At 50.3% G+C, this 24,088-nt stretch overlaps 2 protein-coding genes across 2 annotated transcripts in view; both read right to left on the bottom strand.

The window, feature by feature from the left end:
- The window catches only part of Sned1 (sushi, nidogen and EGF like domains 1), a 57,159-nt gene extending 50,673 nt beyond the window's left edge, over positions 1 to 6,486 (bottom strand). The window contains 1 exon segment of the mRNA XM_051153673.1: positions 6,242 to 6,486. Coding sequence (XP_051009630.1) covers positions 6,242 to 6,454 — 213 coding nt within the window. The 5' untranslated portion in view covers positions 6,455 to 6,486.
- A 7,396-nt stretch (positions 6,487 to 13,882) lies between these two features.
- The window catches only part of Crocc2 (ciliary rootlet coiled-coil, rootletin family member 2), a 58,634-nt gene continuing 48,428 nt past the window's right edge, over positions 13,883 to 24,088 (bottom strand). The window contains 4 exon segments of the mRNA XM_051154378.1: positions 13,883 to 13,978; positions 15,252 to 15,431; positions 16,131 to 16,262; positions 18,788 to 18,934. Of these exon segments, the coding sequence (XP_051010335.1) occupies positions 13,910 to 13,978; positions 15,252 to 15,431; positions 16,131 to 16,262; positions 18,788 to 18,934 (528 nt within the window). The 3' untranslated portion in view covers positions 13,883 to 13,909.

The raw sequence follows: 24,088 nt of genomic DNA, 5'->3' as shown, positions 1-24,088 counted from the left end.
TAGAGTCCTGGAGCATGGTGACTGCAGATTCTGAGGAGTGGTCTAGGGAAGAAACAGGACTTCAGGTTAGGTCTCTATGAGGGCACAGTAAAAAGGCAGAGCTGGACACTCAAATCTGCACATTGCTAGTCTGAATCCTAAGTCTTCGCCTGCACCTTTCACTGCAGCCTGGTTCTACTTCCCTAAGTACATCTCTGTACAGGATGTCTGGCTGCCATCTCTGGCCATCTCAAACATCCCCTGACACACACAGTGACCTGCTAAGACCCAGGCCCAAGTACAAGTAGAGCCTGGCTTCAGACAGAGGAAGAAATCACTGTCCACTCTGCCTGAGCTAAACCGAGGCTCATGAAAAGAATAAGAAGGCAAAAGTGCCAAGCTGCATGCTGAGTGAAAACACAAAAGAAGCTGCTCTGGGCCCAGTGTCCAAAGGCCAGAGCTAGGACTGTTCTCAAAGAGCAAAGAGGCCAGCTGGGGCTCATTGGATGGTGTGGAATCAAGCCTTGCCTCCAGGGTGTGGGAACTGATGTTTCAGACAGCAAGACTTCAAGTCAAGCTGACTATTAATGTCCTTCTTGCCTCTGTGCTCTACTTGCTGACCCCTAAATCCTTGATGTTTTCCTACCCCAGGCTCTACATTCTGATGCCCCTCCCCCACCTAGTTTCCTCAAAGACCAGTATAGTAAATAAGCAATTTCTCAGATGCAATGGTCAGTGGAGGTCAGAGTACATGAGGTTCAGCACGGCCAGGAGGAGCCACTTGGAAACGGGCGGAATGGCCTTCCAGAGGGCCACCACCCTGGTCACCCTTTCCTCCAATGCACGTTGTTTGTTGCAGTTCTTTTAAAGTTTATTTAAAGCTTAATGCCTTTTCTTTTGCACAGGACAATGGCCTGTCTCTTGGGAAACAGGTAGCAGCTTGGCCTATGCATCAGGTGCCACAGAGCCTAGAAAAGGCCATTCAGAACTGTACAATCTTGTTTTGATTCCAATATGATGATTGTATGCTCATTGGTAATGGTGATGTTGATTCCTCTTTGAAAGAGGTCAAAATGAAACAGACCTGGATGAAAGAGTGACTGCTAGCTTAAGTCAGTCTATCCTTACAAGAATTCAAACTGCAGAACAAGTAGTTAACTTCTGTTACCAACTCCACTACGTGGAATTAGGCAGAGAACTAGCTTTAATTGTTCTGTGCATCCTGCACACCTAATACATTCATAGTTTTAGGATTGTATAATGCCTGTGAGAAATTCTATGTTTTCAGAACAAAAGAACAGGACACAGATGCTGGATCAGACCTGACAGGATTCATTCTTCCAGCATGCGGAGACACTGACATCCTGCATCCTTCATGTTCCAGCCCCAAGTACTTCAGTTGCTGTTCCTCATCAGGAAAGGACAGCTTCAAAGAGGTTCCTGAACCCAATTGGCCCAGCATTTCAGATTGTCCCACACAGGACTTATATTAAGCCTGGAATTTCTCAACATTTAGAGACTGGACCACAAATATTATTCCTAGCTTGTTTAACCATTTTCCCTGATTTTATTTGGATCCCTACATAGGTATTATGTGTCCCAAATCAGCCGGAAGAACCCTTAAGAAAAAGATGCACCGTTTCCCTTAAGAGGCGTTGGGTAGGTTTTTGGTTGCTTTCTTGGGCTATAGATGTTTATTGTCATTGGGAGTTGATTGTAAGTTATTATTGGTCTTATTCAGAGAGAAAACGAGGTTAGACTCAAGGATTTCTCTCTTTTCCTTTATCTTTCTTTCTTATGTATGGAGATAGGGGCTGAAAAGAAAGAAAGGGGAATACTGAAATATGTAGAGATGATAAGACAAAAAGTAGATTATCGAATCTACTCCTCAACTTAAGGCCTTAATTGTTACTCACAAATAAGGTTAATTTTAATTAATTGGCATAGAATTTTGTATAGTGATACAAAGTAAGTTTAATTTTGATACATTGGAATAGAATTCAAATTTAATATTATTCTTCACACATATAATATATATTTCTGCTCTAACATGAGCTGTTGTACACATACAGCTCAATTAATACAAGGCTCACGTCTGACACTCTGATAGTGCCATTGCAGGCTGTCTAGGGTAATTAAGTAATACAAGTCAACTGTTAGTTGATCAACTCACGATCATGTCAAATACTAGTATAATTTTATAACAGGAATATACATCCTAGGTTTAACAGATATGATTCTACAGACAGATAAGGTAAAATAGTTAGATAAGGTCTTCAAAAACCTCAGAGACCTACAGAATATGGCATTTAAGGATGTTTTTGTTATTTTAAGGATTCTTTGACAATAGGGCAGGTTGACTCCTGGCAACACCCAGGCTACCTCAGGGAAGATGATGAGCATCAAAGAACCTCTTTGTGGAGATGGCTTCAGGTGTGGCAGACCAGTCACTGGGCAAAGGTGTCCTTGTGTATGCCACAGACAGATTTCTGCCTAGGATGGGCAAGCTTGGATGCAGACGGGGTCAACGGCTGAGCTTTACCAAGACAGGGTGGGCAGGTCCTTAGTGGTTCCTGCTTCACAAGTTTGTCTGTCAGATGTCCTCAGCCAGAGGGCTGAAGATGATGCTCCAATGTGTTAGAGAGAGTTTTGGGTGACTGTTAAGGCAGCAAACTGCTTGTTGTTGTTGTTTTGGGGTTTTTTTGTTTGGTTGGTTTTTTTGTTTGTTTGTTTGTTTGTTTTTTTCATTTTGGAGGCTGCTAAACTTGCACTTCCTGTTTACTCAGGTAATTAAGTTTTGTTCCTTCTCGGGTCTCTGATGGGGTCAAAGACCAGATAGTTGGTTTTGAAATTGAGCTTAGTTGTTTAGGAGTTAAGAAGATACTTTTGGGTCTGGATAGATGTTTTTAGGTTAATAGAGATGAACTTTTATATATGTTGATTTGGGCTCAGAACTTTAAACTCCCCAAGATAGACTAGATAATATTTCTTCAAGGTTGACAAATATCTTTTGATTAGACATTATATATGTAAGTCTTAGCTATTGGTTTTTATAATTTTTCATAATTGTTCTTACTGTATATTTTAAAAAATGGCCTTTTTATTTAGACAGAAAAGGGGAATTGTTGGGGGTTGGTCTGATTTATTTTGATGGTAATTACTGCTTGCTGTCTCTGTGTGGGGGGGCTACCTTGCCTAAGAGCCTAACCTGTTTGACCAATAAAAGGCCACCCCACCTGGGCGGGGCAAATGGGTTAGGTGTGGCTAAGGTTCCAGGGCTTGGAGAGAGGGAGAGAGAGAAGGAGAGAGAGAGAGGGAGGGAAGGATGGGGATAAAGAGAGAGAGAAAGGGGGGGGGAATATATCTTGGGGAGAGGAGACCAGAGGAGAGGAGAGTAAGAAGTTGTGCCATGGGTTAGGTAAAGGAGAAACACATGGCCGGTGTGGATGGAGACGTGGGCCAGATGATGCAAGTATATGGGATTACGGATGGGAGGTAGCTTGATAGAAATAATTAGAAGCAGATGTCATGGGATTGGGGCAGGGATTCCATACCTGCCCCGCTAGGGGAAGTAGCTTAGGGGATTAATATCTGCCCTGCCCCAGGCTAACTAAGGCTATTTTAAAATATAACAGGTGTCTGTGTCTTGATTGATTGTTAGCAGGTTAGAAAATACCGCCATAATAATAATTATAGTCCTGATAATGAACATTATTAGGCCATACTGGTAAAATAACTGCAACACAGGCTGGATACCCAACAGGAAGACCCATGCTTACACCTCAGCCACTGTTACCACCTTAACAGGCTCCTGGCCCTTATATGAGTCCATGACCCTGAAGGACATAGCTCATGGGGCACTCCCTTCCCTAATAATAAACAACAGAATGTGACTGGTAATATGCTACCCAAGGCCACAGTGGGGGCTCCCAGGGCCAACTAAGACAAGATCCCGACCCAGCGGGCCACACTCCAGCTTTGGGCTTTATTAAGAACCTGGCAGTAGAATTTCCAGCCAGCAGGTGGTGGGCGGTACCCACACCCACCAGGAGCTTCTCCCTTATCTGTGTCCAAAACCTAAGCAACAACATGTGCTCTCAACAAACCTCAGGGCCAGTCACTATGACACAGAAAGAGGCAGAATGTTAGGTCCTCTCTTCTTAGAGAGGGGCCGCCCTCAAGATAGGGCCAGCATGCTGGGAACTTGCCTGTGCTTCCCTAAGGAAGGGTCAGGAGGTACCAGTCTCAGGCAGGGCACTTGGGCCTTTCACTGGGATGTGGGGGCAACACAGAAAAGTGGGGAATTCATTCTCTTACTTATTACTTCAACAAGCCTACTCTTAGACAAACTGTTGGGGTGGGGGAGGGGGGAAGGAGAACCATGGGCACCACACCTCACTATGTGGAACTGGATAAAGGCCAGAGCAGAAGTGTCTAGGGTCCAATCATCTTAGGTGGGCCTGGGGACTCTCGGCAGACACCCTGCTCTGAAGTCAATGCCTCCTTTTCTCCATATAGCCCTGACAGTCACCTATCCACAAACCCCAAGTGCTGCTCCAGGCCAGATACCTCAGGCATGGCTTCCTGAAGAATTCCAGTTCCTTTCCCACTAAGCAGAAGGAAAGGTGAGGTGCACTGTGCGCACCATGTCTACATCAGCCAGTGTTTTCTGAAGATTATGTATGGTTCAGGGAGCGGCACTAATAGGGTGTATATTTTCCTAGGAGCCAGAGGGTGGTTTCTCATGTTAAGAAGGTCAACCATTTTAATAATATTTTCACCTGAGACTTGGAATGGGAAATTCAAGCCTAGACAGACTGCTTAGAGAACATTTTGACAGAGCTCTCTTAGGATGAGTCTTCACATTGCTGAGATGTACAGGCCTCTTCCTGCTGTGCAGACCCAGAGCACACCTCTGTCTACTGCTTATTTCCAGAAGTCTTCCCTCTGCCAAGCGCCGGGACAGAGGGATTTTTTTTTTTTTTCAGTGAATGCTCCCCTCCTGGCTCTGTCCATGCTTTCCATGGTCATGCCACCAGACACTGCCACCAAGGTGTGGAAGCCGTTCTAAGTGGGCACAAAGAAGTCAGCCACCAGGCTGTGGAGTGCCACAGTGCTGAGCTGTGCGATTGACGCTGGTCGCTGTGGGGGGTGCAGGGGTTTGGAGATGGTGTTGGGGGTGGACAGGCCCTGTGGACAGTGGTGGTCAGAGGGATGACGATGTAGATCTCGTGGCTGGTCATTGAGGCAGTACTCAAGATGGGAGGGATGAAAGACGCAGTGCTGATAGCAAAGGTGAGGGAGCCGGTGGCGCTATAGATAGTGGGGTTGTTGGTGCTCATGATAAAAATCATTAGTAGAGCTAATGGTGATTGGCGTTGGATGTGGCAAAGGCTGTGGTTAAGAGGATGGTGTTTTAACTGTACAGCAAATTGGCTCAGGTGTTTCTCAGCAGATTTGGGTGATTCAGGAGGTGGCCGGGTGGTGCAAAGTGGTCAATTCATCCCAGCTGTGCACAAGTGATTGGCTCAGCGTCAGACCCAAGGAACGCGAAGACTGGCACTCAGACCTTGTCATCCACTGAGAGCTCTCCTGCACTGGAGTCTGGGGATGGTTGAGAGGAATTGCCTTTGGGAGCCCTGTTTATAGAGGGTCTGAGTCTGAGTGGCCAACCTCCGGCCTAAAATCGAGAGTAAACCCCTCCACACTGCCCCTAGCTGCCAGCCCTGCCCAGCGCAGGTCTTCTGCAAGGAAGCAAGACATGGCCAGAATTTCTTCTGGCCCCGGGCCTCGGGTGTAAACTGCGGGTGAGACTGAAGTGTTTTACAGAGGGCTGAGACCATCTCAAGCCAGATGCCCTACTGGGAAAACTGTGGCCGGAGGCCACGTGCCCACTGCCACATAGCTCTCTGTGAAGGAAAAGGAGCAAGGGTCCCCACTCGGCACTGGAGGTGGGGAGAATAGCTCTGCGGATGCCTGGCAAACTCTGCCAACGTCCCAAACAGGTCCAGCCATGAGTTCCAGGGGCGCGGTGCGCTCCGCTGGCCTGGCTGTCGCCTAGGTGCCCTGGCGGCTGCTCGCCCCGCCCTGCCCACGCCTCTCCCGCCAGCCGCTGTCCGGCCTTGGCCGCAGGAGGGAGGAAGCGCTGTCCTCATTCCACCTCTGGCTGCCGCGGTGCCAAGTTGCTGGCGGCGGCGGCGGGAGTTGGGGCGGAGGGCAGAGGCGCCCTCCCCAGAGCCCCCTCGAGCTCTGGGTTACTCACGTAGAGTCCGGAGTGCTCAGCGCCGAAGAACGGGAAGGGCACCGAGAGGGGCTGCAGACCTGAACCACCGTCGTCCTGCTTCGGGGTGACGGCGTCGCCGCGCTTGGTGCCGAACGGATAGAAGTCGGCGAGGGCCACCGCAGCATGCACCCCGCGCGTCCCGAGCCCCAGGGCTGCGGCCAGCAGCAGCGCCCAGGCGGCGCCGCCGCGCATCGCCGGGATCTGAGGGCGGGCCACAGGGTTCAGGCAGGTGGCTGTAGCCACTGCACGGCCGACAAGCCACACCGTCCCTCTTGCTAGCTAGCGTCGCACTCCGCGGTTCCACTTAGGAAGGCGCGAGGCAGGATCGCGGACCGCCAGCCCACCTCCGGGACCCGGGGTTTAAATAGCCAACCCAGGCGGCCACCCGGGAGGGGCGGGGAGAGGCGGGGTCATGCAAATAGTGGCATTTTTAACTTGCTGGTCTTCCCGGTGGGAGGGAGTCAGAGCGCGGCTCCCAGGCCCCTCTCCCTCTAGGCGCTTAAAGCCCTACTGGTACTGGGTTGGTTCCACCTCCAGCCCCAGTCCCTTTCGTTCCTGCAGCTTCTTTGCCTCTGGGCATTTGTGAGGTGAGTACTTGCGGTCTCCAAGCAAGTCACCAGCACAGGGCCTGCCCACAGGAGATGCCTGGGTTAACCCAGCAGTTCCGAGGCTGACTTGTTGCCCTAAGGCCTGATTTTTGGACAGGCTTCCTGTGTGTTCTCTGGGGTCCCTGTCAGGGCAGAGCATCTGACTTTCCCTGATAGAATGTTAATCTGGGTCACTTTGTCATTTAGATGAACCTTGTGTGACCACACCCCAGCTCTAGCCTTGGGCACCAACTTTCAGAGCCCTCTGAAAGCTGTCCCAGGGTCTTTTCCTTATCTGGTTTCACTGAGGGTGAACCTTGGGCCTGGGAGCTTTGAAGACTTACACAGCTTTCTCTCTATGTAAGGGTTTTTTGTTTTTTGTTTTTTGTTTTTTTTGTTTTCCTTCGGAAGGGATCAAACACACATCACAGTTGGATAATGCCAGGGACACCTGTCGGCTAGGCTGGTCACCCAGACCCTAGGGGCAAGGAGATAAATGCTGTTGGACATGGCAGGAGGGGGTGGGGGCAAATCAGTTGCTGTGGTTCCCTAACCCTTCTGGCTGGGCTTGAGAATTGCTTTGTAAGCAGATGTCCTGCCTTGGGGGTGCAGTCTGGTTCATTTCTGTGTCCCTAGGTTCACTACAGGGATCAGGCTCCTGGGGCCTCAGTCCCCACCATCTTGTCCTCAGATTCTACTGTTGGGTGACATGTGACTATAAGCAAATCTGGGATCCCCAAAGACAAGATGATATTTCCCAAAGAGAAGAAAGAAAAAGAAACAAACAAAGAAAGAAGAAAACCTGCAGGAGTAACAGAGGCACCACTGAGATTCTGGGTGCTTTGTGCTGGCTTCGCATTTTTCTGTATTTCCCCAAATCTCGCTAACAAGCATGAGCTGTGCTTCAGTTACAGCAAGGAGCATCGCATGTTGTTTTTAAGGTACATCAGAGAGTTCTCTGTATGTCAGTCAGGGGTTCCTAGCTTACACAGGTCCTGTTCTCAGCACCGTTACCACTGTGATGCTCCCAACCCTTAAAGCCTCAGTGTCAGGCACTAGATTCAAGGAGGTGGCCATGATAGCCATCTTTGTTTACACTAATCCCAAGAGTGACTACTTCCTCCTCCCACCCCCATGCCTGGTATAGCTTGCCTTGCTCTTCCTTTGTGTAGTGACCCTGTTTTTTGCAGAGGGGTAAACCACGGCTGGAGATGAGAAAGGATCTGTTCTACAGTTAGCTGTAGATAGATCAGCCTTTGGTGCTGGGCATGGTGGAGCACGCCATTAATCCCAGGACCCAGGAGGCGAAGGCAGGTGCATCTCTGAGTGTGAAGCCAGAGTGGGTGCTAGGACAGTCAGGAAACAAGAGAATCCCTACCTAGTTCAAAACAAACAAACAAACAAACAAACAAAGCCAATGAACACAAATCCGGGTCAGTCCCAGCACCAGGGTCCTGGATTTGAGCGTGTTCTGCTGTACGTTCCCTCACCTCATTGACCAGACCAAGTCAAGGTCAGGAATAGGCCCCTCAAAGTGTCCTTTAGTACAGCATGTAGCACAGAGCTGCCAGCAGGCCTGGTCACCATGGTGGGGATCCAGGAGCCTCTAGCCTCCTTGTGTTGGGCACAGGGCCTACCAGGAAGCTCCAATCTCCTCTCTCATTGGCTCTCTCATATGGAAACGCAGGTGGCACCACCAATTCCAAGGGCAGAAGCTTAGAAGGAATACAGATTGGCCTTTCTGGCTATGGGACACCAAGTGGAGCCCATCACTACCCAATCCTGTTCTCTCTAATGACACATCCTTACTCTCCCCTCAGTGCTCGGCCACAGTCCCCACCTCAGCGCCACCCCCTTTCTCCCAAGCATATACCTCAGAAGGCCCATGTCTGGATTTGGGTCTGAGTCTGCTTGGGGATGCCTGGGTTGCCACAGGACTCAGCACAGTCAGGTACACAACAGTGCTCGATAGATCTCATTAACTGAAGAGTCTCCCCCTAGGGATGGTGAAGTAGTGGGTGAGACATGGGGTCCTGACAGAATCCCCTGGTCAGTTGTGGGGTGCCAGGACAGAGGGTCACCTCAGAGCTGGGCCTCTGATCTCCATCAAGAGCGGTGGTGCTGACCTCTGTCCCCAACTGGGAGCCCTGTGCAGAATTTCAGTGAGGCCTGGGAGACAGGGTTGGCGGGGGGTGGGGGTGGGGGGTGGCTAACAGATCTCACTGTTGTTGCTGGGAATACATTTCATACACACACATGCACATGCAAAAAGAGAGAGGAAAATAACCTTTTTTCAGGTGCTAAAAATATTATCAGGAAATACTTTTCAGCAATATGCTGTTTTATGTTCCCACCCCCCACCCCTACCCCCCGGGACTCAAGGGCGCCTTTGTCTCTACCCCAGAAAATCCACATTTATCACAACGAAAATCGTTTTATCAAGCAGGCTTATGTTCTGCAGGAGGAAATTTGAGCTCCCCAAGAGGCCTGTGACACTTTAATTTAGGGCCTGACTGTGTGTGCCTGTTTAGATGGGAGAGCCCCAGAGCTGCCACCCACCAGATGTTCAGGCCTTAGGGGTCCGTGAAGGTCAAGATGGGGAACACCATCCTTGTTCTGCCTGGTAGGGGGATTGGGCTAGTTGGTCCCACACAGCAGGCCTGAGACCACCCTTTCATTTTCCTCCCTCCCTTTGGAAGTAGCTAGAGTAACACAAGCTCCCTGGCCACAACTCTTTCTATTATGCAGCATAAACAGAAGCTCCCCCCTCTCCCCCACCAGTGACCCTCTACTGTTCCCAGATGGCTTGGGAGAGGCCTTAGGACCATGGGCAGGTGGGGCCCAGCCCCTGAGGAGAGGCACAGAGTCCCACCTGTAGGGGACAGTCCACCTTTACTGGGAGGGATGCTATCCGTACCTGCACAGCATCTGCACATAAGGCCCACTCACCTCAGCACCCATGACGTGCATGACCTTTGCTATCGATCTTGGAGTGACCGTTAAGCTCGGCATGTGCTCCCCCCAAATGGCTACAACTTGCTTTGTTTTGAACAAACAGGAACTGAAAAGGCAGGTGGGGCTCAGGCAGAGCTTTCCCACCCACTCAAGTGATGCAGGAATTGGCCTATGGAAAACTCTGAGTCCACTTGAGGTGCAGGGTGGCTAGGAGCACATGTGTATGTGGATGAGTTTTACCGAGTACCTTGGGGGCCCTCTCTTGCGGGGACCATTCCACTTCCTACAGACTGAGGCTGCCGACACAGGCCGGGCATATAGATCCAAGAAACCACAGCTGATAAAGTCACACTGCTGGGATTTTTTTTTTTTTTTTTTTTTTAAAGGCATTGGGAGAATTCTAATGACATCATGCCAAACAAAACATTTGGGAAATGGTATTCAGAGCAGCGTGCCCACTCCAAGCGTCCTAAGTGTGTGTTCTGAAGAAAGGAACTACTCAGGTTTCCCCTGTGAGGCAGTGGGGTTTGGATCACGTGCAGTGGTGTGATCTTTACATGTCTCCTGCGAGGTTTTATTTTCTTGTATAACAATCTTTCGGTCAGGCACGGATCACATATTCCAGATGGTCTCCAAAGAGTGGATCCCCCAGGAGTACTGCCGCGATCTTGGTTTGTATAACAAACTCCGTGGCATTCTGCCGTGACAGAGCGGCCCAGTGACATTTCTCAGATGTTTCCATGTTGTTAAATGACACAGGATGTATTTGTAAAATATTAATGTTTCAGACGTCTCAAATAAGCAATGAATGTTGGTTGCGTCTTGCTCCAGTGACAGTCAAGGTGGAGCCTTTGCCTCCTGCTCTGGCCAGTCTCTAGATGTGACATCTGGCCTTTTCTCCAAGCTCCTTCTGGGCCCAAGCCATTCTATTCTATTTGTTTTCTTGCTATAGTCACCTGACAGGTTGACAGGGCTGGTGGCTCCAGACTGGGCACCCAAGGGTTTGGCCAGCACTCCCTTGGTCAGAGGGAGCAGGGATATTAATACCCTCAGTACATCCCAGGTCCCTCAGTGGAAGTTGTGCTATGGCAGATCTGTTCTGTCTCTAATAAGAACTTGACCATGCCTGATTCTGAGCCGTGTGTGTGTGTGTGTGTGTGTGTGTGTGTGTGTGTGTGTGTGTTTTAACCCCTGGAGAGGGATGGGCAAGTAGAGGTTCGTCTGTAGAGTGCCAGCTGAGGAGCCAGGTACACATAGAGTCCAGGGTGATCTAACGATATATGTGTAACCCCAGGCTCCATGAGAAAGCCTGGGACTCCATCATTGCAGGACCAGGCTCAAGGGAGCACTTCCATGGTCTCATAGACACCTGGAGAGCCTGTTCAGATTTCTCAGCTGAGGAGCAGAGCTGAGACTCCCATCTGAGGTTAGCATCTCCCAAATGGATGTTGGAACCCATCATACTTTGGACATGCCAGGAACCAAATATGGGGCAGTCTTAAAGAAGAGCCTGCCTACCTTGTCCTGGAAGTGGGACTAAGAAGTTCTAGCAGTGAGGTTGAGGTATCAGAGCCCTTTTCTGCTCAAACTCTGAGGAGGGCAATAGGCAGAAGGCCAGGTCCCCCACCACCTGTATAGCCTGAATTTTTCACTCCAGCTGCCTCCTTCCTTGGATTCACCTCTACGGTGGGATGCCCTTCTGTCCTCTTTAGTTTGCATGCCTGTGCCTGCAGCTGCACTGGGCAGGTGGAGTGGGGCAAGGCCAGCATGTGGTGAGCCTTGGGGTCTCAGATTTGTTCCATTGGCTGCCAATAGCTAGTTACCCATCTGAACTTGGCCCAGCTGCAAGATTTCCTCACCTACAAACAGTGGCCTAAGAAACTGCTGTGAAGGTCTTTCACAACCACTGCCACTCTGCCCAGGATGGTAATCACCAGATAACACACACCAATGTGCATATGCCTTGAAAAATGTGTATAGAAATGCAATATATTCTTTAGAAAACATCCCTTTTCAACATAAATACATTCCTTTACGTTGAATAAGACACTATCTCCTGCAAGGCAATCTCAGAAGCCCCCACTATACTCTGACTGCTCTCCTGAGCAGCAGTGTAAAGAAGGCCCCCTGCCCTGCCACCCCCCACCCCCCCGCCCCTGGTCACCAGAGAACACCTTGGTCAGATGACAGTGTCTTTCATTTGGGTGCTGAGAAGTATCCGGGCCTCTCAACCGCTGATGTGTGTCCTCTACTTCCAAGTATGTTTATGGGGTACCTCCTCAACTGGCAGCTTCAACCCCCTCGATGTCCCTGGAGCACCAGGGAGCCCTCTAAGTTCAGGAAGAGGAAGGCACTGACATTTTAGCAGACCAGCAATTCCACCAAAATTGCTGCTGGAACCTGGAACAGCAGCCAGAACTTGGAGCCCCAAAGGGTTATCTGGGGCAGTTCTCTCTAGGAGCATCTCAAAGTGAAGCGATGAACAGTCAAACAACAGCAAGACTCAAAAAGGCCCCCTTTCCTATTTTGGGCTCATATATGTATATATCCTCTTAGAGCCTGTACTAAGATGTGTTTCAGCTGGCAAAAACCAAGCCCCCGCATGAAGTGGCTGATCTTCTAGTGGATAAACATCACCTGATTTCTCACAAGTCTGTTCCCCATCCCGCACTTGGGAATCAAAACAAAAACATGCGTACATCCACTACATCGGAGGGTACATATCACAGTACCTATGCCACCACCATCTTATCCTTTGTCCATGGAAGCAGTCGCCAATGGATCTCTCTGCTTTTCCTGTCATAGCCTGAGCTGAAAGTCAGGATCCTTAACACTGTCACCAGTGATCGAGCCTATCTGTCCACCTTGATCGAGCAGGATCTGGTTACTCAGTTCAACCGAAGGTCTGACAGGATGGCTGATTTTAAGTCCCTGGTGATCTTGAAGTAAACTGACAGGGCTGTCACATATGCTGGCCAAAGCTACATGACTGCAACTAGATGGGCTCCAGGAACTTCTGGCCTTCCCTGCCCCATGTCAGAGTCCTGGAAGATGTTTCAGGAGGTCCTGGCAGAAGCACAAGCCATGGGGTAACCTGGACCCAATGGTGCAGGCAAGAATTTACCAGGCTAGCTGGTAACCTAGAAGGCCTGGAAAGTGGCATTTACAATGGCAAAGAGACTGGTTGGAGGGGAAACACAAGTCATTTCTAAACAGGAGAAAGGCGTATAGATGCCAACAGGTGAGGCAGGAGCAGGTTCTGGTAAGATGATGGCCTTGGTCTCCATAGCAACCAGAGCAGGATTTCCCCACCGGCATTTTCCAGCATTTTTTTTTTTTTTTTTTTTTTTTGGTGTGGAGATGGGAGATTCTGGAACAGCTTCAGATCTCCAAAACCCCTGTGGCAAGCGAGTCAGAGGCCTAGCCTCTGAGTCATTTCCAGGCACCTGCCGCCATGCCGGGACTGCAGTTCCTGGATGCGGAAGATTCTGTGGCCTCTGGATGTGGGGTGTGGTGGCTGGCCTTGCAGGACATTGTGTTTTTGGCTCTTGCTGGTGGAAATGTTTTCCATGTGTTTCCCTGTGTTTACAGACTTGAGGGCACGGAATGCAGCCTGTGGCAAACGGAGCTGGGCTGACAGGGCCCAGCTACCAGTGCCTGGCCCAAGTAGCAGGTCCAATATGGAAATGGAGCCCCAGGCCCTGCATGGGCTGAGGGGTGGTCAACACCCCTGCTCCCTGTGGTAAGAAGGAGTATTAAAGAGCAATATGGTCCAGCCCGGCTGGAAGCTGAGGTCCCCATAGGGAGGATTTCTGCAGTCAGGGGAGGAGTCAGGGAGGAAGTAGTATGCTTCGGAGGAAGTAGTATGCTTCGGTTGGTGGTTGCCTATTTGTGCACCTTCTCCCAATACACTGATGTTTGTTGAACTTGCCTCCCACCCCTACTGTGCACAGCACCAGTTTCCTCTGCAGCACAGAGCCCTAACATCTCCCCCCAGCCCCCCTTCTGCCCCAGAGCCTGCTATCGTAGATGGTCAGTGCAGGCCACCCAGCACAGGGGTGAAGGGAGGGAACTGAAGTGGAGGTCACTACTTGCTTCAAAAGGTCTAGTCACTGTGGGCCTGCTGCCGCTGCCGCCACACTTCCTGGTCCAGTTGCTTCTTCAGGCTAGCCACCTGGGGACAGAGTATGGGTCCAGTCAGGTGGGGAGGGAACCCAGGAACAGCCATGGAGAGTTGTATCAGGAAGGGCTCCCAAGGGAGTATGCATGGGATAGAAACGACAGGTAGACAGACAGAGGGGCTCGTCTCGTCAGTGTAGGCCTGCCATTCTGAACATCTGTGTACATCCTATGACTAGTGGGAGGGATCCTTTTCTGGTCAGGCTAGAAATGTACCTTGAACAACTGAGTCAAAATAAGCATTGCTAGTGGGTTAAGGAAACTAAATTGAGGGTCACACTGGGCAGTGTTAGAGGGTGGCACCTGCCTCTTTATCTCAGTTTCCTTTCCATAAAATAAGGACTTTGACCATCGATGGTTCTAAGGTGTTTTTGTTTATTTGTTTGTTTTTGAGACTGGGTTTGTGTGTCCCTGCTGTCCTGGAACTCTCTCTGTAGACCAGGCTAGCCTCGAACTCAAGGATCCACTTGCTTCTGTCTCATGAGTGCTGAGATTAAAGGTGTGCGCCATTATGGTGGCTCTAAGCTCTAAGGTTCTCCTCCTCCTCCTCCTTCTTCTTCTTCAGATTTATTTATTTAATTAAATATTTAAGATTTATTATGTATACAATGTTCTGCTGCATGTGTGCCTCCCCACCTGAAGAGGGCACCAGATCTCATTATAGATGGCTGTGAGCCACCATGTGGCTGCTGGGAATTGAACTCAGGACCTCTGGAAGAGCAGCCAGTGCTCTTAACCTCTGAGCCATCTCTCCAGCCCTGGCTCTAAGGTTCTTATGACTCAGTGGCTCAGCTGTGGCAGGCTCAATGCATGCATGTACTTGCGTGAGTGCATTGTAGGCACACACCCAAGGCTCTGTGTTCAGATGCACTTCCTAACCCATTGAGCTGCTCACGAGCTGATGTTCTCTCTGCTGCTCCAAAGGACAAGTGTGGAGCCACCATTGTGAACTGTACATGACAGGCAGTTTCTGCATGTCATCTGGAGACAGGCTGGTCTCATGGCTACCTCCGGCAGGACCTATCCTAATCATCCTCTCAGGGACAGGGCAGTGGGGGGGTCCAGGACCCATGTTCTACAACTCAGCGAGCTGTAGGTGAGCCATTGAGCTGCTCCATGAGAAGGCAGGCAGGCATACAGAGCATACCAGGAACCAAGTATTCCAATAGAGGTCATGTGGTTGTCTCTGCGTGGGGTACAATGGGAACAGAGTCCCTTCCTTTTCCCTTACTCAGCCCTGCTCAGAGTACCTGGGCTCCTGGGCTTACCTGCTTCTCCAGAACCTTCACCCTCTGCTGGTGAATCTGTTCACGAGACTCCAGAGCCTGTGTGGCCTGCAGCTGGGCCTCGTGGAGCCTATCAGCCTCAGCTGCCAGGTCCCGCTGGTGCTGGGTAGCCAGCTCTTGGAGCCGCTGGGTGTGGGCCTGTTCCAGCTCCGCCATCTGGGCCTGGAAGGAGAACACAGGCATTAAGGGCTGCTGGGATCTTGGGGTCAGGTCCTGTGGGATGCCCCACCCTATCTTTGGGGCTACACTTCCTGTCTTGGCTCCACTGCTTTCTGCTGGGGTGCTGGCCCTGGCCCAGGACCAGCAGCAGACCTGGGGCTGGCATACATATTGAGCCCACAGGTTTTGAGTCTAGGCCACCTGCTATGGGTTTTGCTGGGCTGGAGCCCAAGCCACAAGCCCCTGGAGTTGGTCTTAAATCTGTGTGAACAGCATCCCAGGTTCCTTTTGAGGCCATTGAATATAGATGGTTATCCATCTTCCCTAAAGGTAGTCAGCTGGAATAGGGGGGAGTGTCCCGTGGTAAAAGAGGAGACAGAAGCCTTAAAGAAGCACACATCGGTATCAAGCCCTGAGCTTGGGGGACACGTATGGCCCTGTCCTCCAGGCCTGCCAGATCCTCTATTCTGTTTCGTGCGCCACTTTGCAGAGCCATGCCTGCCTCACAAGAGGCCTCACCAGCTCCACCATTGTTAAAAGGCTGCCCTCAGTCCTGACTCCAGGTCTGTCCGGAACTCTGAGAGCATCTCTGCTGGACTGCACTGTTGTCTTGGTCTCGGCGTGGCACCCTTTGTGGACGGTGACCTGTACAGCTGGCTACCTTTTCTGTTCACAGCACAGAACTGCATTGGCTCAGCTCACCTGCAGCTGCTGGCTCTGCCGCAGGGCCCCGTCTACTTCCTGGTGTAGGCTGTTCAGCGACTGGAGCAGCAGCTCCTTCTTAGCCCCCAGCATCGCTGTGTCCTCCTCCTTCCTCAGAGTCTCCTGCTCTGTCTGCAGGGCGAAGGGGAAGCAGAATTGTGGTGAGAGTTAGGGTCTTCCAGGCAGAGGTGCAATATCAGGTCAGACTTCCTTCTGGAGAGTATAGGGCGCTTCTGGGCTGGACTGCACATCTCCTGAGAACTGGTGTCTGCTTTGGACCAGCATAAGTTCCTGTAGTGATGCTTCGTAAGGGAGGTGGCATTTGAAGACCACCTTGCAAGCCTCCCTCTGCACACACAGAGCCATGGATCTGGCTGTAGTCACTGCCACAGTGACAACAAGCCTGTGTCAAAGGGGCATAGCAGTCTTTGCCATCCATCCTGGGACAGAGCCCTTTTAGTCACTCACCCCCTCCCTCCCTACCAAGAGGGATACAGGAAAGCCGAGTGATGATGGCACACACCTTTAATCCCAGCACTCGGGAGGCAGAGGCAGGCAGATCGCTGTGAGTTTGAGGCCAGCCTGGTCTACCAAACGAGTCCAGGACAGCCAAGGCTACACAGAGAAACCCTGTCTTGAAAAACCAAAAAAAAAAAAAAAAAAAAAAAGAGAGAGAGAGAGAGAGAGAAAGAGGGGTACAGGAGACGACAGGGGGTACCCTATAAGTTAGATATGAGACATAATCATTTCCCATGTGAAGCTCAGGGATCCTTTTCCTTTGCAGATGAAACCTCTGGAAGACACAGCTGGTGAGGAATCCTCTCCCTTGGAGAAGAGCATATGCCTGCCTACCTACACAGGGATCGAGGTCTATCCTCGGGATCCTGGCTTCACAGCCCCACCAGGCTAGCCATTGCCAAGGCAGGACTAGAGCCAGACCTGTGCTGTTAAGCCAGCCTTGCCTCTCTGCTCACTGCTGCTGGCCTGCTGGGGTCGTGTCCAAGTGCCATGCAGCTCCTCTTTCAGTACGGGGCAGGCCTACCTTTGTCATCTGGGGTTTGAAGCCCACAGGAGACTCCCAGGGACCTTGGGATATAGTGACTTGTTTGCAAGGGCAAAGTTATAGGGTCGGGATCTGAGGCTTAAACAAACAAACAAACAAACAAACAAATTTCTTCTTCAGGACTGAGAAAAACAAAGAGTCCTCTTTCCTGGAAAGGGAGCCCTGTTTCTTTAAAAACTCTAGCTACGCTGCTAGAAATGCATGTTATAAAGAGAAAAGCGAAATCCAAAATAAATAAATGTCCACATCCGGGTTTCCCCTCCTGGGACACTAATAAAGGGTTTATGGGTTTGTGGGCCCCTCACAGCTGACCTCCTGGAACTAATTAGCTGTTCCCGCCCTCCCCCTGTTGGGCCCCAAGGATCCAAGGCTGGCATTGTGCCCACAGCTTGCTCTGTTGCCCCTAGGCAGTGCCATCTCCCTTGCCCCAGAAACATCCAGGAAGGCATAACCCTACTTCCCACCCCCGCTCAGGCTAGGCACAGTACACCTCCCCCTTCCCCACCTCCCACCCCGGAACTGCAGTGAGATTCTGGCGACTATACCTTACAGATACCACTTTCCCTTTGTGGGAGGGCTAGTAGCCCTTTTATAGACAAGCTGGTTGGTGGCTTTTTATAACTACCCTTATCCACTGGGTCCTGTGCCCTGGGAAGGCTTAGGGTTGGGGGTGTGTGTGTGTGAGTGAGTAAAGAGGCCTTGAGAGGGGAGTCCTGCCTTGGATGCCTTCAACATCGCAACATAAACAATCCCTCTTCCCTGCTTTGCAGATGGGGAGACAGAGTCGCAAGGAATCAGGTTGCTGATGCCAGTTGGCCACCCTGGCAGATTCTATCCTCCTCCTCTCTCTCCCACAGGCCATCTCCTACCTGACTGCTTTTTCTGGAGCCGCTGCTCTGGGCCTCTTCTATCTTAGAGAGGACAGTGAGGGTATCAGAGCTCGTTGGCCACAGCCTAGCCCAGCCCTTTGCAAAGCTAGCTTAGATGGGTTGTGTCCTGCCCCTTCCTGCTCCTTTGTAGCATAGCAGGCGCCAGGCTGCATGGATTCTGCCTTGTACCCTGACCAGTGCTGAATAATCATCCTCTCCATAGTAGCATCAACACTGCCTGGTCTCACTGTATGGTCTGCCTGTCTGCTCTGCTCTACATGAGCTCCGTGCATACTCTTCCATGAGAACATAAGAAAAGATGAGAGGGGGACAGGCTAATAACATGGAGAAAGGCTTGCAGAACACCATCCTGGTCACCTCGCCCACTGCCTCTGACACAGCCCATGATGTCCTCAAAGTCAGGTGATGTGGACCTAGGGTCCCAAGAGGTAGCTCGGGTGTTTAGGAAGAGCTGGCCACAAAGTCAGGGGTGGTGTCATTGATCCATGGTGCTTCATCTCCCTCAAAGACAGTTAAGGTAGGGTGTCTTGTCAAGGTGTTTGGGAGCTATGGGGCTGGCTCTGAACTTGACAACATTGCCAGACCAAGTGTAGGTGCTGAAGCCGGCTGGATAACTTTTCACCCCCCAGCATCTGCACTCTGGCCTGCTATGGGACTTCCCTTCCTTACACCTCCAGGAATCTTTCCTGCCTGAAAACAAATACCTGAATGAGGCGCGTGCGCAGTGCCACGAGCTCCCCCTGTAGGCGGGCCCTCTCGGTGCGCAGTGCAGTTGTTTGTTCTCGCAAGGCTCGCCTCTCTGCTCGCTGTGTTGCTGCAGCTTCCTGCTCCCTGTGACTCCGCAGGAGCACCTGGTTGGGGAGAGGCTACATGGGCGTGGGCCAGGGATGCGGGGTAGGGGGGGTGTCCTTTGCCTTTCGGGGCCAGGGAGTCTGTTTGAGGATGGTCTTGGGCTCAGCTTATCCCTTGCCCCCCACAAACTATGCACCTGCATATGACTCCCTTCCGGAGATGTTCATTGTGCAGCAAGAACAGTGGGCAGCCCTCTGACTCCCTGTGATGTGTGTCCCTCCAACCTCAGTTTTCCTGCCTGTCACCCTGGAATTGGAAGCTGTCTGGGTCATTGCTCAACTTCACAGCTGCCTCTAACATCTACCTAGGCAGAGTCTTTGCTGTGTCGAGGAGGTTCACTGCAGCTTGGTGACAGGTATACCCTGTCCTTCTGGGTCCCTCACCTGCTGCAGGGGCTCCAGCAGCCTCCCCTTCTCTGCAAGGCTCTGACAGCGCCTGCTGCTCTTTTCCAGGGCCTGATTCAGGGTGTCTACTTGGTCCTGAGAGGGAGGGAGGGAGGGAGAGAAAGAGAGAGTGAAAGAGAGAGGGGGAGGGGAGAGGGAGGGAGAGAGAGAGAGAAAGAGAGAGAGGAGGGGAGGGAGGGAGGGAGGGAGAGAGAGAGAGAGAGAGAGAGAAGGGAGAGAGAGAGAGAGAGAGAGGAGATGAGAGCGGAGGAGAGAGAGAGAGAGAGAGAGAGAGAGAGAGAGAGAGAGAACCTGGAAGTATGAATCGGGAGAACCTGCATGTCTGTGCAAGAACATGGTCAAGGAAAACATGCTGTGCACTGGTTAGCAGTTGATACGACAGCAGAGGGATGGAAGGCTCTTTGAATGTCCTTTGGCTTCATTAAGGACAGAACAAGCTACTAGCACCCTAAACCTGCCCCTTGGACCCTAATTAGTGGCTGGGCAGGGGGTGGGGGGTGTTGAGGGGAGTGTATGCACATGCTCATAGGGGCTTGTGCGCGTGTGTGCAGGTGCATACTCCTAACCCCGTGGAGGCTAGAGGTCGATGTTATGTAGTGTCCGTGACCATTCTCCACCTGAGTTTTGTTTTTTTTAAACTTATTTTATGTGTAAGAGTTTGCTTGAATGTAAATGTGTGTGCCACATGCACACCTGATGCCTGTGAAGGCCAGAAAAGGGCAGTGAGTGGAATCTCTAGAGTTGGGGTGACAGAGTACTGTGACCACCGTGTGGGTACTGGGAATTGTATACACCTGGGTTCTCTTCAAAAGAAGCAAGCACTTTTAATGCCTGAGCCATCTTTCCAACTCCTTCACATTTGTTTTTTGTTTTTTGTTTTGTTTTGTTTTTCTTTTTGTTTTTTGTTTTGGTTTTTTGAGACAGGGTCTCTTTGTGTTAGCCTTAGCTGTCTTGGACTCACTTTGTAGACCAGGCTGGCCTCGAACTCACAGCAATCCGCCTGCCTCTGCCTCCTGAGTGCTGGGATTAAAGGTGTGCACTACCATGCCCGGTCCCACATTTTTTTTGTTTTGTTTTTTGTTTTGTTTTGTTGTTGTTGTTTTGTGTTTTTTTTGTTTTTGTGTTTCGAGACAGGGTTTCTCTTGTAGTCCTGGCTGTCCTGGACTCGATTTGTAGACCAGGCTGGCCTTGCACTCAGACATCCACCTGCCTCTGCTTCTCCAGTGCTGGGATTAAAGGTGTGCGCCACCACCAATGGGCTCCTCGCATTTTTTGAGACATGGTTATCTTACTGAACCTAGAGCTCATTTATCCCACTAAGCTGGCCTGTCAATGAGCTCCAGGGTCCCCCTGACACTCCTCAATGCCATGGTTACAGACACTGCTGTCTGCTTCATGCTAGCCCTCCTATCTGAGCACGCCAACCACTGTGGTTTTGATATTCTCCTTCAAAATCTTGTTAGCACATCTCAAGCAGTGTCTACCCTGTGAACAGACAAAAACCGAACCAAAACCACCCAGCCAATAAGCAGCTGGCAAGCCCACATGGAGATAAAGACCCAAATGAAACTGACCCAAACAAGTGGTCCTCTGGGTCAGAACCCAACCTCTCCAGGGAGCGTGTGCACAAGGCATGCACAATAGCACACAGTGACAAAAGAAGTACAGGGAAAGGAAAGAAAGGGTGAGAATTTATACTCAAAACCTCAGGAAGTCTGGATGTAGCTTAGTTGTTAGAACACGTGCCTAGAATGCATGAAGTCCTGGGTTTGATCCCTAACACTGCATAAACTAGGCACGACGGTGACTTCCTGAAAATTATGTCCTTGGAAGGTGGAGACAGGAAAATTAGAAGTTCAAAGTCACCCTTGGTTATGTACTGAGTTCGAGGCTAGCCTGGCCTATATGACTCTGAAAAACCCAAACCAACCAACCAGCCGGCCAAACAAACAAAAACTACTGCAGGACAAGACACATACCATGTCACAACTAGGGAAAATTCTAAAAGAAAGCTCAAATGTCAAAAGTTCACTTTTTCCACTTTTAAAAAATTAGAAAATGCCAACAAAAAGACAACACGAAGAAGGTATATTTAAAGAGATGGAATGAGTAAATGAGATGAAAATGCGAGAAGAGATAAAAGTTGATTATTTGTAAAGACAGACTTTGGGTAAGGCAGATTAAAAGCAACAGGAACAGTAACAACAAAAACCCTGCAATGGTTAGGGCTATTTCGAATGATTCCAGACCCGCCCTCCCCCTGCAGTAAACCATTGTGCACATGCATTCCTGTAATACATCTGCATACGGGTGAAGGTCAACTGAGGCTCAGAATGTATCAACAGATCCTAGGCATGCCTAACTCCCAAAAGACACACTGACCCAAGAAATGGACAAAGGCTAAGACTGGCCATGATTGGAGTGGTTGGTGTGGATGACTGGAGCTGTAGAGTGGAGGAGTTTACCTTTCTAGAAAAGTTAATTCCTAGCCAGTTTCTATCATTTCAGTGATAGACAAGGACAGGAAGCTCAATCATTCTTTTTTTTTTTTTTTTTTTTTTAAATAGCATGAAACATTCTTAGCTCAAATGAATCCAAACAAATATGACATTGTTAAGGAGTTACAGCTGCAAACATTTGACAGCAACTGTGGCCTCAGGTCTAAGATGCGAGCCCCTGGTAACGTGTGCCTGCAGGGCAAGCCAGGTGGGCCCAGATTTTGATCTTAGAGCGTGGTCTGGAGCTTCCTAAAGCCAGCAGGAGAGGCAGCAGTGGCTGTTGTAAAGCCAGTGGAGCTTGCTACAGGGGAGGACTGGGCGGGAGTCCAAGGGCTCTTCAGGTCCCACTGGGACTCTGGAGATGTGACTCTGTGCCAGTCCACAGGGAACATTAATAACCTCTCCACTGGGGCATGAGGAGTGTGTGCATAAGGAACAACTCTTGGTTCTTCCACTTGGAAGCCTCTCCAGATGCGTGTGCCCTGGTGATGGGTGGGTAAATGTTCTCATGCTATGGACATGGCTGTGTATACAGCTGGGTCCCTGGGGGTAGTCCTGTGTGTCCCGTCATTCTGCTCGGTCCCCAGGATAACCCTGTGTGCCTTGCTGTTCTTCTAGGTTCTCAGGGCAGCCCTGTGTGTCCCCTTGTTCTGCTGGGTCCTGGGGTAGCCCTGGCAACGGGAAGGAGTTGCTCTCAAACAAGAGTTGTACTGTTTGCATAGCACAGCCTACCATTTAATTAGAAAAATATGTTTTTAATTAACTTTTTTCTTGACAAACACATTGGCTTATGTGAGCCGAAGGGGGCGGGGTGGGTCAGTCCGTGAAAGTGAAAGGAGTTGTACAAAATGCAAGGCTTGCTTTGGAATACGCCCTAGGTTTGGCAGAACTGGGAGGGGCACCAGGCCAGCCCTGTGGGGGCCAGCAACTACCCAGCCGTAGCAAAGGGGCACTGGGAAGCCATAAGAGTAGCCATGTCCCCAGGCCTCCAGCTGGCCAGGACGAAATAGCATTTTGCTAGGATTAGAAGGAAATGGTGGCACAATATTGATAGATTTTAGGAGACTTCTGTCAAGACGAAGTGAAGTCTTCCTTGAGCTGAGAAGCGATTACAGATGGAGGAGAACAGAGAGCTGTCTTCTGCTTGAGAGAGGGAGGGTTAGGAGGAGAACTCCAAAGCCCAGGGAACCTGGCTCAGATGGACGAGGTAGCCCGCTACGCCCCTCTGGATCCCACACTGGCAAGCTTGGAGAAGCGGTGTCACTAGGAATTCAGGCCTTTGTCTCTTTGTTCCCAGGACAGAGGGTCTTTGGCAAGATGCTACCCTGATGCTGGGCATCATGGCTCCCCACACCAGGGGAACACTGGAACCTCTCTCTGCCTTCCTCCCTGGCTTAAGATGTCAGGATAGGGTGCATAAAGTTTCTACTGGCTTCAACTTCCAACAAAGCCAGAGTTCCTCTCTTCAAAGATATGCAAAGTAGAAAACAAAACAACAACAGAAAACAAAACAAAACAAAACAAAAAACAAAAACCACGGAGCAGCATTCAGACAGGTCAGGTTTGAGGCCCCCTAATTAAAGAGAGTGTTATTTTCAAGGTGAGGTGGGGCAGGGGCCAGAGTTCCAGCCATCAGAAAAATGAAGGTCACAGCCTGGGATGCAAAAAAGACTGATGCCCTGAGTTCTCAGGTTTGGGGGAACAGTGACAGGAAGTAAAAATAGGAGACGGGGGAGAGGGGGCTGTGGGAGTTCAGTTTAGGACAAAGCGTTAAGAAGAGAATTGATGAAGAAAAGGGTGTTATTGTTTATTTGTGTACTGGAGATTAAGCCTAGGCCCTTGTGTATGCTAGGCAAAAGCTGTACTACTGAGCCACATTTTCAGCCATCTTTCTTTCTTTCTTTTTTGTTTGTTTTGTTTTGTTTTTTGAGTCAGAGTTTTCCTTGAACTCGGTCAGTGTTTTAGGCGGCCCTTGACTTTTCAGTCTTCCTGCGTCAGCTTCTGGACTAGCTGGGGTTATAGCCCTGGCTGAGATGTTTCTAAAGTGGGAAGAGCCATGGACAGAAGTCAGGTGACTTGACTCTGCTGGGTTCAGAGCGGACAGGCGAAGGTGATAGAGGGACTGTTGCCAGGCAACGCTTTGGTAATTCTGGAGCTCTCTTGTTATATGAAGCAGACTAGCTTTGAACTTGTGACAATCCTCCTGCCCTTACCATTTGAGTGCTGCACTCACCACCACACTCAAACTTGG

Source organism: Acomys russatus, chromosome 12 (genome assembly GCF_903995435.1).
Source record: "Acomys russatus chromosome 12, mAcoRus1.1, whole genome shotgun sequence".
Lineage (NCBI taxonomy): Eukaryota > Metazoa > Chordata > Mammalia > Rodentia > Muridae > Acomys > Acomys russatus.
This window is presented reverse-complemented; position numbering and strand designations above follow the sequence as displayed.